Below are 15202 nucleotides of genomic sequence, written 5' to 3'. Positions count from 1 at the left end.
CAAACCCCAGGCCTGCTGGGCAGCTCCCCAGGTGCCCAAAATCACCCTGATAGAAACAGGACCACAAAGGAAAAGAACTCCTAACATTGCACTTCTCTAAGATAATCCTCTCCATCCATAAGAGCTTCATGCCCCAAGAGCCAGAAGCAGACCTGCACAGCATCGTCCTTCACGCACCTTCATCTCTTCTCCTGCTAATTGTTTTCTCCCCATTTTGAAAACAATGTCCTGTAATCATCCTACAAATGAACGCCAAGGGGTGCATATCAGCAATTCCCCCTAACACTGGGGCTGACATCGATCACAGCCTCTGTGGATTAGGTGCCATATGAAAGGGAAACAAAGAACAGATGAGAATACCATGAGGCAAATCGCTGCTCCTTGCCAGGACCAAAGCCCAAGCAGAACAACAGCTCTAATAAGATATGTGCCATGAACCAAGTAAAAGTTGTGTCTGTCTGTGTGAATCTTGGAAAAATAACCAAAAAAACCCCAAGTCTGAAACAGCAAATGGAAACAGTGTGCTTACACTTCACTATTTAGAATGTGGTGAAAGAATAGGTAGCTACCTAAAATCATACCCTCTGATAACACTTCTTCAAGGTACAGGGCCGTTAAAATAAAACTAAGTGTCTTGCTGTCTACTGAGGCTCAAGACCAAAGAGAAATAGGCCAAAAGCAACTGTGTAAATTACTGGTCCATGTTAGCTAATTGCTTTCAGAACAACATAGATTAGCATGTGTAAAAACAATCCGTGCAGTTATATTCTAACACATGCAAACCAGAACTGGACAAAATGGGGCTGGGGGTACCTGAAAACTGGGACCAGATGGAGAGGGGGGCCCAAACAAGAACCTTAATTTGCACTTGCATTTCTTCCTCACCTTCACCTCTCAATATTAATACCACCATCCCTATTTCCAGCTGGTGGAAACAGATCCTCAAAACAGAGGATCGGAAACCAGCACACCTACATTCCCCAACACATCAAGCTTCAGAGACTAAATACACACTATTAAATATATATATATTTGTTCATAGGCTTTCCAGAGCTGAACAATCCAGAAAACCAAACTGCCTCGTCCGGGTTTTCAAGGAGAAAAGAACATGACTCACCTCAGGTAATGACCACAGGCCATTTGTGCATCTTAAATAAACTGCAGTATTTTATCCACAAACTTTTGTGCTTTACTGGAAACAAAGCTGCTTACTGTGGCAAGACCTAGCAAGTTCCCTGTTTACCTACAAATGGAACACACTTACGGGCACCACCGCCATTAAAACCTCAGAGCAATTCTAACGGAGGAGAGATAATTTCATCTTGTGGGGAAAAAAAAGCAGCAGTTACACTTGGAAACTCACATGCTTAAAATAAAACTACCATAAGATGTTCCGTGAAGGTTCTGGGCCACTGCTTACTACCTCATTTAATCCCTTTGTGGTATCTTTCTGCTCCGTTTCCCTTTTATGTTCTCTGAATCCCATCTGTGGTTCACGGTGTCAGATGAGCTGAGAAGGGCATCAGTAACCGCCCTGTTACAGCACAGCTCCCCACAAACAGCCTGCCAGGGCTGGATGACGGCGTGGCCACATGGTTTTTCCCCTTTATAAAAGCTTCTTTGCTTCAAAACACTTCTTTCCCACACTGACTGCTCCTTTTGGGGGAAAAGGAGTGGCTGGCTGTCTATGCCAGCGAGTCCTGGCCAGCAAAGCGTTCGTGTGGTTTGTATGAACGTGGAGCAGCCACAGCCATGCGGCACAGCACAGCATTGAGCTCCTGGAGCCCAGGGGGACCTGTTGGGTCTGCTGGGCCTCCCGGTCTGCTCCCAGCTTGCTGGGCCTCCTCCCAGGCCTGCTGGTCCTGCTCACCCACTGAACATTACCCCACACTCACATTGAACACACCTCAGCTGTTAATTCTACACACAGCACGAAAGCTCCATACCAAACAAGCAAACAAGCCACAAACAGGGGTGTGAATTCATCAATAGGCCATAACAAAAAGCAGCCACTGCAGAAAGCAGGTTTTGATAGCAGCATCTGTCTGCTGCTTCCACAAAGCAACGTGTTTCTTGCAGCAGATCTGGCAGTGGATTGATGGCAGCCCTCCTTACCACACGGCCCTGTTAGCATTGGCATTGCTGCACAGCACGTCGTACATCACATCCTCTGTGTCAGGCATAACAAGCAAACAGTTACCTGACAACTAATAGCATTACAAATGCATTTAACTAATCGTTGGATATATGCCGTGGTAATTAAACACCATTAAGGATTTTTTTTTTTCTTTAAAGCATTATCCTAAAGAAAAGCAATATTGAAATGAAGACAGCACTCAGAGCGTGCCTGACATTTGCCATTAAATGTCATTGATAGTGGATGGTTCACACCTAATTGCTGAGCAGCACCAGCCGCAGCATCTCTCACTTCCATTAAAGGCAGCACCACGCAGCGGTGGGACTGTTTGATGTCATCCTATACAGTTTAAACACATTTCTCACCTTTTAAATATCAAGGGGCCACATTTTCCTTAACACCTCTCTAAGGGGTTTGCCTTTCAACCAGGAGATACCAAGAGCTGCAAGGATAAAACAATCAGAAGACAGTTTACTCTGCAAACCCAGCGCAGGGCAGGAACAGTCGCAGGGCTGTTAAAATATCACCTCGCTGTCTGGGGAATGTTATGACAGAGGAAACATTAAAGCACCTCTGCAATCCGGCTCACCGTGGCAGCAGGCTGGCTTTTAAAATTATATAAAACACAGTAAAAAAGGGCTGATCAGCAGAATCTGGTGATGACTTCTTCACCACACAATCAAAAGCTGCTACGGAGAAGAAACAAAGTGTATTTGGAACATAAATGCATGAAAGTAAATGTTTTCTTGTGCAGATTCTGGGAGGATGCAAACATTTGTTCGTGACATGGTCAGTTACTTAAATGCTTACATCCCCTAGGAAGCTGCACCTAGCATATGCTGCTCTAGAAAAAGCTGACATTTTAGACCAGAAAAAAACCACGATTTTCCACACATTTCATGTATTAGCGTTCAGAGATGGGCTGATAAACAAGGTCACACCATCACCTTAATGAAAATCACAGGGTCAGGAATGACTGTGAAATAAAGCAGAGCAGCTATTCAGGAGAGCCGAACAGCAGCCCTAAAGGATGCTCACAGTGCAGAAGACATGACTGCACCTCTCTGCCAGTGAGTTACAACAGACAGCTGCTATCTGCCACTCCATCAGTACCTAGCATCAGCAACACAATACATCATATTTTTTTCTTTGTATTTGTATGTAAATCAGTACTAAATAAATACACCCCAAGCCAGATCCACAGGCTACAATCTAATCTAAACCAGTAGATTGGAAAGATGCCCTCCATTCATCTGGAAACAGCTCGATATTGAAAATGCTAAAATCAGACCTAACTACACCAGAGGACAAATGATGTGTTCACCTGCTACAAAAAGAAAATGCTCAAAGGAAAAGTTGGGAGGGGGATACAAAGCAGAAAACCTTTTTTCGGGTGCTGAAAGTCACGTGTGACCAGACAGACAGATGAAGCAAGATAGGAGTTATCTGAAATAAGAGTTCTTTTTAAACACACCTTACGCATACCAGACACCATCTGCACCCTCATTGGAGCTAAGATTAAAGTGAACGCAGACAGCCAAGCTAATAAACTATTCTAAAGCTAATAATTCGTCTTGGGCAATATAATCTGTAGAGCACTATAACAACCAAAGCTGCTAACAGCTTCCTTTCTAAACCAGTCAAGATGCTATTTCAGAAGGGAAGTGCTTTGAGAACTACTGGCAGTTCCATAAACCATTCCATCCCCAGAACTCAAACCAATTTACACCAGAGCCACGAGACAGAACCCATCTTCCTCAGACCCAAATACCCTTGACTCAGAAATCAGCACATATGGTTACTGGAAGTTTACACCTCTCGCATTTTTCTAGGCACAAGGATTTACACGAGGCATCTCATCCCTGCCCACTTCTGTTAAGAAATGACACTGAAAACAACAGGACACCTGATAAAGAATTCTGTGCACAGCATCACCCACAACTGCAGAACCCGGCAGAGCAGTTTACAAAAAGAAAAGTCACATAAAATCAAATAAACCACCCCTACCAATGAACACTAAAACTTATTAAGGAAATGAACAATAAAGCCTTATTTGACCGTTTTGGAGGTGGCTCATCATTTAGCTCACTTTCCTTTTATCAAACACAATTTTCTCAGCACGCCTCACAGAATCGTTTTGGAAAGGCACCACCAGCTCAGCTCTTCCAATTGCACAACAGGAGTCTCACCTGAAAAAGGAATCAGAGATCGTATAGCAAAACTGGATGCCCTTCCCCTCTCTGACACAAACATTAGAGGGCAAAGCCTATTTAAAAACAATATTAAAGAATATATTTGAGAAACTTGTGCAACTGCCCTGTTTTGGCCATTTCACCTTCCTGCTTTGTACTTATTTGCCTGTAGCACGTAACAGGGCACAGGGCACATGCTCTAAGGCTCAGAGATCTGCAGGAATGCTGCTGGGGCCTCCTGTGCTACTTGCAAAGAGAGGGAGAGGAAAAGAGGAAAGTCCCTGCTCAGCAGGAGCCTGACCTAGAAGGCCTGCAGCCACCTGAGCGCTCCTTACCTGGGCACAGGGAAATGAAATATTCATGCCCTGGCTCCAGCTACACTGTGACAAGCCATTTTCCAACACTTACATTCCTGTGAACTACAGCACCCATCCTACAAGTGATTTTCAACGAGCACGGTAATAAATGGATCTTTAATATGGTGCAATATTAGCTCAAATTTAAATATTTACTATGCGGTTTGCATATTTCATGTGTGAGCATGCTCCAGAGACTCCCTCAGCTGCTTGTTTTCCTGGTCCACCATTTTTGGTGGCACCTACGGCAGAATTGCTTCAATCCACCCAATGCCAAAAGGCACCAGCACCAAACTGAGCTCCTGCCCAGCCCTGGGAGCAAGGGGACGCCCTGATAGGTGACACACGGCTGCACCATGATGGCTGCAGCGGACAGATGAAAGATTCATGGTGGTATTTTACCACAGCTCGCTGAATTTTGTACTTTGGGACATAAAGGTTTTTGCTTCAAGGCTCAAACTGCTTCCCAAGCCCAACAGCTTACACTGTTCTGTTCTGTTCCACATCTGGAAGGATGCTCTGTGGGCTCAGGGAAGCACGCAAACAGCGTCTGAATTCAGGGCACCATTCTGAAACATTTCCTTACAATCTGCCATAACTAATGCAGGGAAGCACTCGATCACAGTCTACACAGCCCATAATAATATCCTTTGATCAGAAGCACAGCACTGGGAGCAAGAATCCCTACGCTTTCGAGCAATTTTGCAATACAAACATGCAAAACATTACAACCCATCAGGGCCAGAACAGCAACACCTTGAAATAATGGCTTCTTTTCAAACAACAGCTCTCAATCCTTCCAGCACCAAGGGAATGCCTTCCTGCCATGCACTGCACACACTGTGTGCTATTACATAGCATGCACCTTGCTAGGTCCTAAGGTTCAGACATATCAAAGCACCTAAAGGACCTAATTGCCTCTTTTCTCCCTTTTCCTTTTTCTTTTTTTCCTCTCCTTAAACAAGAAGAATATGAAAGCAGATTTTGAAGCTGGTCCTTGTTAGCAAGCCCATTTTCATCTCTTTAAACTCAAAGAGAGTAATTCCCTTGAAAATTGTCACAGCATTTTGGCAATCCATAAAGAGGAAGTTCAACAGCCTTAGGTCACTAATCATAACTACAGCAGATACAGAGCATAAATTACGTCTTAATATTTCACAGTAGTGAATCGTGTATATTCTTTTATCTTAATTACTTGATTCTTTCTATAAATCAAATATTCCAGACGGGTTCGCAGCCAGTAGGGTGTAAACAGCTGCAATCCCTTTCTCTTGAGCATTCCTCCTCCATCCCCTTCCTTTGGTGCAAGTGCCACATTAACTGTTCTTCCCACCACTGTTTTACTGGTGCAAGTGGCCTCACTCTACCCAAGACACTTTCCACCCATGAAGCTGCCTATGCAGCAGATAGAGCTGCTCTGCCATTTCTTAGATCCTCCACGCACTTCACACAGACACATTTTACACTAACTCATGCACACAGACTTCCTAAGACGATCACACTCACTATAATGCGAGCAGTTGGGTGTCACTAAGCTATTTGAGCAAAGTTCATCTGAATCAGACATCACTGGCATTGTGACTGCAAGTCACAGCAGAAGGGATGGATCATTTCCTCCCCCAGTCATCAGTATGAGACATTGCCAGCAACAGCACCTTTAAAATTCAGCGTTGCGAGGAACTAAATTCATTATTTGACCTGCCAAACCCCTCACGCTGGCTGTGACTGGTAATGAATCCACTTCATGGAAACCTTAACTGTAAAAGAGAGAGCAAACAACACTGCACAAATACTGCGCTGCAAATGTTCCAAGAGCAAGACCCTGAAGTTCAACAGCCTCACTGATACGTCTTATAGGAAGAGATCTGTAAACAGAACAAGCCTCCTTACAGCTGCTAGTCAGGTCTTATTTACAGCACCCCAGGACACAGCCTGCTGTGCTGCTCCTATTAATTGCTTCCAGCAAGGATCCCACATGCACACCAAGATCAGGACACAGGGTTTCCTCCTGGAGTGAGGCTTGTCACCCTTTCCTGTGAGCTCTGAGAACTTCCAGACAGCTCCAGGACATCAGGGTGCACTTCACGCTCCTGCAGACAACTACTGAGCACAGCACCACTCTCACAGTGCCTTACCTTGAAAGATGGCCCTTACATTTAGACAGGTTTCTGCTCTCTTTGATGCTGTAATTACAATCAGCATTTTACTATTGGAAAAAAGGAAGTTCTCCAACTCAAAGGAGAACATTGTTTGTTTTGCACAGCGTCCCTTGGGTGTATCAACAGTACCTCCAGGTGCATGGATTAAGAGAAGCTTTACAGAACAACACAGCTTGTGTATTTTCCACAAGGAAGGAGCTCAAATTTAAGATTCACTCAGCAACAACTTTTTTTTTTTTTGTCGTTTATTTTAATACTTTGGCATTGCTTTTATCTTTACACTGTGCCAATAAATGGGACCTTGAAGGACATGGGTTAAAAAAAGAAAAGCAAAACAAACCAGAAGTTCCGCTTTGACAGCAGAGCAGGATACTTTACATGCTGCTAATTTAATTAAGAGGTTTTTTTCCTTTTAAATACCCTCCAATGGCCCAAAACGAACGCAGACTGATTTAAAAATCAATCATTTTAATCAAAATTACAAGTTCAAATTCTCCCTGGATTGGTGTTCAGTGACTACAGAGTCAAAAACGCACATCCATCACGTGCTTTCCTCTTCCTTGCTCCAAGTCCCAGGCTGGGAGAAGAACGGGTTACCTCATGTACACAGCACACGAGCATTTCAGGCTGTGCAGCCAGGCAGCCATGCCCTGCACCCCATCTATGCTTTCCACACAGACCCCAGGTAGAATCTTCCAGTGTCACCAGGCAGAGCTGGCCTGGTGCATCTCACAGGTGCTGCACAAGGGGAGAGCTGCTGCCTCCTGCCCCCCGCAGCAGCCACACACAGAGCAGCTCTGCTGTTCTCCTTCCCGTGTGCCAGCATTTCTGCACCTCTCACCAGCAGCCAGATTCAGGCCCATCTGAAGACCTTTCCCAGTGTTTTCTAACGGCACCAAATCAACGCCCTGCGACACAGCGCGGCGCACCAACCTGAAATCTACAGAGAACAGCCCAAATAATCACCGCCTTTAAGACACTCACTCTGCACCACAATCACACAGCAAGAGTGGGGCAGCACCTGGGAACAGCCCCTCACAGCAGGGATGGGAAGGAAGCAGTGGGCAGCACAGAGCAGGTGCCCAGCGCGTTCCTGCTGCCAAGCAACGCCCAGCAGAGGGACCACAGCCAGATCCTTATGGGCACAGCCAGCACCACACAGAGCCACAAACACACAGCTGTGCTGCCCAGGGCCGGAGGGGAACACGCAGCCAAGTGACATCTTCGTGTCCCCCAGCAACAGCCAAGCAAGCAGGAGGGCTGGGATGCACTAAGATGTAGCCATCACAGTGACATCTCCCCTTTCCCTACGGAAAACCATTTCGAAAGAGGGAAAACAAATTTCCCTTAATGAATTATCTTCACGGGCTCATGAAGCATAACAATGTATCTTTGGAGACTGAGCAGGGACACAGCACTCAAGTACCCCCAAATGACCAGAGAGAAAATTTCCAACTGCGATAATCCTAAAGGTCAGAAGCGTTATTAAACATGACAGATGCCCTCACTATTCAACACCAGAGGACACGGCTAAATTTGTTCTAGTTCCATCTTCTCTTGCTACATGTAAAGCAGCAAATGAACCATTTAATGCATATTTAAAAAAATAAAAAAAAAGAAATAACGTTTTGTCTCTCTCCATGTTTTAAGATGACAACTGCTGATTTATTTAGCAGACAATTATCTCACTCTCAGGTGCAGGAAATAAGCTTCACTCTGCTACAAGGGAACGAGGCAGTGCAAAAGCAGAAGGTGCTGAGGACTGCATCACTGTGAGAATCTGAAAGCATGGCCAAGTCAGATGCACAGAGGAACCACTTCTGTCCTTGTACCTCCAGCCAAGCCACTGCTTTCATACGATGCGCGACGTTGTAGGGAGTGGAGCATGGGGAGCATTAATGGGATTTATTTCCATCGCTCCTTCCTTCTCCCCTTTCTACTTTTAAATTAAGTAAAATAAGAATAGCAATTTTGCAAGGTGAGCATGGCATTCCACAATGACATTCAACCCTATTTTGGTCCCTGCTGTTCTCACAACTGCCCTTCCTGCTCTACACAGGAGTCAGCTCTCAAAAGCCAGCAGCTTCACCCCGACAGGCAGCAATCCATGGCACCATTGGTTTGCTCTGAGCTCACCACGTTCTCCCTTTGGGGGGTACCTGGACCCTGTGCCCTCAGCTGCCCGCTGGTGCAGAACATGCAGGGTGAGCGCATGAAAAAATGGGTTATTCTCCAGGGTTGTTTTTTTTTCCCCATATGTAACCCATAAATGGTACGGCCTGGATTTCAGTTGTACGGAGCGTGGGCAGATGGAGGGGAATGGTGGAAGAGCTGGATTCGAGCCCTAAAGCCACGTACAGACAGTCCTCACTCCCAGCTGTTTAATCCTTGTTCTCAACAGTGTTCCCATCTGCCCGAAACCCCAAACGTGAACGTTGTCTCCCCTTCCAAAAGGCAATGATGCTGTTGTGACATAGGACACCATTCCATAGGAAATGAATTCGGGTGCAGTGGGGCACTGCATTGTGAAATCTATGCAGAAAAAAAAAGAACAACAACAGAAAACCCCCAAAAATCCTCAACGCTCTTGACTTGACAATATAATGCCATGGATGGAGATAGAGATGGCTGCCAGCACAGCACAGCTCTGTGAGCAGCTCTGCAGCCCAAGACATGCTGGCTCAGCTCCTGCAGGAGAGCCAGGCTCTGCCCTGCCTTCAGAAAGCAGACAACAGGAGCAAGAACGCTGCTTTATTTTTCTATCAAGTTCAGTGCACATTAACCCCCAAACCCAGAGCAGCCTCCCTCTTCTTTCTACAGCTCAACCCCAGCTGAAAGGCATTCCCAACAGCTTGCTAATTTAACACCCCAAAGGCAAGCAAATCAATTCGGCACTTAAGAACAGCCTGATGCTACACACACACTTTTTGTTACACGGATGTGAGGAGCCCTCACCCTACTGCACTGCACAGCTCCAATCTGTGCAAAAATCCCAAGTGTCATCTGGGCAAAAGCGAATCACAAATCTATCGAGGAGCATTTTAAAAGGGAAGGGAATTATCAAAATGGATTCATATGCATCTGGAATGATTTAAATACAAAATGCCCAGCAAATCTCCCCGCTCCGCTGACAAATCACCAGCTGAGGTAAATCCCAGATAATGAAACATTGCAAGAAAGGCTCTATTTAATAATTTAGCTCCTGTCAAGGAGTTTGTATTGATTCTTGTTTTCAGCACAGGGAGAGAATGTTATCTTCAGCCTTACAGCTCAATGACAGCATCAGTGAATTTAATCACCGTGCAGCTCCTGCCATGCAATCCTTAAACTGTCACCTCTGATTCTCCATCATTCCTCGCTGCTCCCCTCCAAGCCCCCCACGCCCACATTTTCATACTAATCTCCTGCCCCACGCGTGCCCCTCTGTAATCACAGCAGCATTTCAATCTGCTCCACATTAGACCTAACAGCCAATCTCATTTGCAGTCTAAATTCTGGAGCTTAAATAATTCAGTGCTCCTTCAAACGTCTCACCCATCCGTCCGCCTCCCGGCAGCGCGCAGCCCGGTGCCCTGCAGCGCCCAGGGTGAGCGCAGGATGGGAACTGGGGGAGAAAGGACATCTTTCAGCCGGTCCCAGCTGCAAAGGGGAGACCCACCTGGAGAAGGCAGAATCTGTATTCATCAGCAGTTTTTTTTCCACACCAAAATGGAAAAGGTCAGGCGGCCTCGTAACCGGCCAGGAAAAATTAGCCGCAAATTAATTCAGCCGTGGTTCGGGAACAGAACATCAATTCATCTACAAACAGAGCGAGGCTTTTAGATACATCAACGCTTGTGGCTACAGCATCCTCACCCAGATATTTGCATTCAAAGCATCAGCGCCTATACAAGCACAGAGAGTGCCAGATCCCCGCCGTAACCGCTGCTAACACTTGGGGCTGGATGTAGGAAGAATACAAAGGAGAGGAAGCACACACAGCATAATTTAGAAAAACAGATTTCTTTTCTTCTTTCCTCTCTATTCCCAGTGAGATGCAATCCTTTCCATTTTATAACCCTTTGGATCACAGTAAAACGATCCCAGAGGCCCTCACAGACAAGGTCATCATACACAGATTTTCTATTACAGGGCACTAGCGGCTCTTCACAACTGTCTTTTTATGCACTTCTGCCTTTCCATCCCGACTATAAATTGCTACAAGGCCCTGGGGCAATCCAGCTGCACGCTCCATTCAAATCAGGCTTCAAGGAGAAAGCAGCGCCGTCAAGATGCTTCAATCAAGTAAACACACAGGCACAAAGGGCAACCGCATCACAAATAATAATGTTTTCTTTCATAAGGCAAATTCACCATTTTTCCATTTTAAAAGCACCGCAAGTTTCTCTCTGATGCTCAGATTCAAAGTGGAGCCCATTAGCATTTTAAATGTGACACCAAATTAAGTTGAAACATGATAAATCAGAAGCATGCTGCTAAAACCCATTTGCCGGTTGGGCTCTCGGAGGAAAAAAGGAAAACCTGAAAAAGGAAATCTGGGCTCATTTATCAAACGCTGGAAATTCATATCAAGAAAGGTTTAAACAGGACAGGATTAGAGAGCAGATTTATCATCACTATTACTAGCAGAGGGCAAGGAGCGTTAGCCTGTGGCACGGATGCAGGCAGCTCGTTAGCAGCGGCTCGGTGCTGGCTGAGGGGCACAGCCATGGCTGGCTGCTGCTGACCAACCTGCTGGCCCTTCTCCTGCTGTTCCCCTTCTGCTGAACCCAGTTACCCAAGCAGCACAAGGTGCTGCAGCAGGAGCAAAGCTTTCAGTCCAACGTGAGGTCACACAGGTTGGCAAGCTCTCAGCACCCAAGGGCTGCGCTGTCAGCAATGCACAGCACTGCTAGGCACAAACTCGAGCATCCCCAGCATGAAGCTTAAATCACACTGAAACCAGTGCTACCTCAAAGCTAAATTAACAAAAAAGCCCATTAGTAAAGACATCTGGTAGAGTAAAAAAAAAAAAGTTCAAGTAATAACACTGTCTGGAAACCTGCACTTTTTTTTTCCCCCCTCCTCCTGCAGCTCTATTACTGCACTGTATTAGATCTGTGCCTCTCTGGAACTTAATAGATCTGCTCAGAGGAAGCTCTGCCAACTAGATCTGGTTCAGATCAGGCTGCAGAGGGCTTGGCAGCGTTCTTGGCCTCTACAGAACGATCAATAACATTCCCTTTTATGCTGGGTTCTGCTGACTGTCAAAGAGCTCACAGGCTGCCTAGAGAATGCCCTTCTACCACAGGCATGCTTTGCCATGACCACCACACCTCTGCAACTGCATCACTGTCCCCAGCACAGCATCTGAGAGATGGTGGCAATCTTCTGGACATGCTGCCTCATGGAACAAATGCAAAGTCTGTCAAAATCCATGCAGCCACTGAAGGTTGCTATCGATGCAGCCAGTGCAAGCAAATTCTTAATCGTACAAAGGCAAAATGGATTAGAAGGCAAAAGCTGTGAAGTATGACCTAAGAAAAGAGATTTTAATCTCTTGGTCGAATGGAATAAGGACGGACATGGGGCTCAAGAGAAACTGGACCAAGCTCACTCTTGTTATTTGACCAGAAAATGAAGATAGACAAATCTCCACGTTTTCCCTGCCACCCTTCCCCCATTCATCCCCACATCCTATAACTTCTAAAGCCAAAAGGCCCCTGCACCAGGCAGCTGCTTTCTGAACCCAGCACTCAGATCTCAGCATGCAGCCAGAAGCTGCAACGTTCACACCAGTTCTCTCCCCCCAGCTCCTGTATACCATCATTTCTCTGAAGCAAAGTTCATGCAGATGAAAATAGCAGAACAGACCAAGACATTTTACCTTCAGAACACTGTTACCTCACTCCTGAATCCCTTTGCTTGATTCCTAAACAAACACAGGGTTTGCTTGGATCCTGAAGTAAGACTGAGCTAGAAAGGATTTGTATATTCAGAAGGGGAACTTTTCACAGCAATTGTCATGGAGTGGCAAAGCTAAGTAAAAGCAAGTGGATTTGTACCTGCTGTGTCATCTTCCACCCAAAAAAGACAAATGAAAGCTCCCCTAAGGGCACGTTAGTTTGTACCCTGCAGAACCTTTCACATCACACTGTTCTGAACAACAAAAAAACCTTGAAAATTCGACTATCACGCCTTTTCCTTTTAAAATGGAAGCTTACATTCCTCCTAAGCAGGGAAAAAAAAATGTAAAAATCCACTTTTGCACCTGAACAGCGTGTAGAGCAATAGGAAGGGGAGGCTGAGTCGTACACACAGCCAAAATCTTCTGCTTTACCATAACCCCAATGATAACATACTTAATTAGCAGGCGACATTTCAAAGCTGTTGACTTTTTCTTCCCTGCTCCACTTGACACGCTGAGCTGAAGGCAAAACAGGGCTGTGTTCCTGTTGCTATCTGGCACCAACAGAGGAGACATCAAGTGTCCTTTCCACTGTACATCTTTCCTCTCCCCAGCAGTAAAATCAACAGTGGCAAATGCACTGAAGACTCATCTCTGCAAGCACCATCAGCATCAAAGGGCTTTGGTGGCTTTTTGTTCTTTTTTTTTTTCTGGTTTTATCATTTCTACAAGATATTTTTTTTTTACATATTATGTCAGTAAGAAAAATCCAGCAGGAAAATTAAACACATCGGAGTAGGCAAAGGAAAACAAAGGAATGACACTATTTCCATGTGAAAATGCACAAAATTGCCAGCAACGCTGATGTCATATCCTTTGCATACTGAAAACTAAAACATGGTGCAACATGCCCACATGGCTCTGCAAACAGCTGTAATGCTGCATTAGACCAATAGTGACCAGCAGAAACTTTAGCTTTTGCTGCTGTTAACACCCCAGGGAACTGCAACTCAGCAAGACCTGCCCAGAACACAAACCACTGCTTCGTAATTCCATCCCAACACAAAGGGACCTGGTAATGCTGTCTGAGCAGGGCTGAGCTCTGAAGGCAAGGCAGTGGGACATCGAGCTGCAGGCCACACACTGACGGTACAGACAGCTCAGCACAGCCTCTGCTCCCCCAAACCCACCAGCAGCCACTGCTGCCCCATCCCAACCGCTGCTCCCACCAGAGCTGGATCTCCCATGAGTTACAAACCCTCATCACGAAGCAGAGCACAACCTGAACTCTACAGCCTGATTAACCACAGCTGCACAGACGTCAGCCAGAGCAGCAGGATGACTTTCAGAAGCTAGTGGGATGGCTGAGGAGCTATGGGACGAGGCACGGACCACCAGGCACTGCACCTCACTGCAGAAGGGGTGGGGAAAAGGAGGAGGAGGAGGAGATGTGAAAATGTTTCTTACCAGTTTGAAGTCTTGAATGCTGCAGATGAAATACGGCGTATTCGGCCGGCGGCTTTCAATATATACGCAATCTTTAAAAAAAACAAGATTTTAAAATAATGGAAATTAACTTCTGTACCTCAAAGAAAGGACATGAAAACAGGATAAATTAAAAACAGCCTATGCTTGGAAAGAGCCACCATTTCATTTGCATAACATAATTTATTCCAAGTGTGATCCATAAATAGAAAGTAGATGCTTTATGATGATAAATAAGGGGATTAGCTGCATCATTTTGATTCGAGCAGACATTTTGCTAGGAAAACAAAAGGAAGTCATACGAGGCCCGTCCTGAACCTGGTTAATAAAATGACCACGTCACAGCCTATGAACCAAACTAAGACGGGAAACTAATCAAATCTTTTGTGGTTAACCTGGTATTAAGGACCCTGCACCAACGTATTTTCTCTAATTGTAAAGAAAACCCAGGCAACCCATTGCAGATGAAACGCAGCACACTGAATTAGGTTTACCTCGGGGAAGAGCTGTGCTTTCTCCAATTACATTTGACATGACAGAAAGAGAGTCATTATTTTGGCTTGCTTTTGACAACCAGACACCCTACAAGGTTGCTGCAAAATAAGGTATTTAAAAAGGCTTCAGCAATAACTGCTCCAGAAGCAGTTTCAGAATGAAACTACCCACAGAGGAGAAAGAACTGCCTGATTAAGGATAATGACCTGAGAAATCCATTGGCTCCTCCAGCCAAGCAGCTACCCAAGGGCAGCCCTGGTGCCCTCAGAAGACACAAAGAACCCCAGCTGTTCTGTGAGGGATTCCCCCTGAACCTCAGTATTTCTACAGAGAAACATTCAAGTCTTAGAGTGTCAGAAGATGCATTTGGAAGCACAGCTAACACCCTGCTTCACACCCTGGAAATTCTGCTTACACCACAGACACCCATTTCTGCCACAGAGGCAGGACCAGGAGGAAGAGCATGAAATGGCTCCGGCTTCTTACCGCTC

General features: G+C 45.6%; 1 protein-coding gene across 3 annotated transcripts in view; it reads right to left on the bottom strand.

Annotated features, from left to right (window-relative positions):
* RERE (arginine-glutamic acid dipeptide repeats) overlaps positions 1 to 15202 on the bottom strand; it is a 167690-nt gene that overhangs the window by 92038 nt on the left and 60450 nt on the right. For all 3 annotated transcript variants that reach the window (XM_042883408.1, XM_042883410.1, XM_042883409.1), the window contains exon 3: positions 14199 to 14269. In XM_042883408.1, coding sequence (XP_042739342.1) covers positions 14199 to 14269 — 71 coding nt within the window. The remainder of the gene's footprint in view (positions 1 to 14198; positions 14270 to 15202) is intronic.

This window comes from Lagopus leucura, unplaced genomic scaffold (genome assembly GCF_019238085.1).
Source record: "Lagopus leucura isolate 7727_CA_CO unplaced genomic scaffold, USGS_WTPT01 Super-Scaffold_100037, whole genome shotgun sequence".
NCBI classification, from domain to species: domain Eukaryota; kingdom Metazoa; phylum Chordata; class Aves; order Galliformes; family Phasianidae; genus Lagopus; species Lagopus leucura.
The sequence above is the reverse complement of the archived record's forward strand: the minus strand, read 5'-3'. Positions and strand labels throughout refer to the sequence as shown.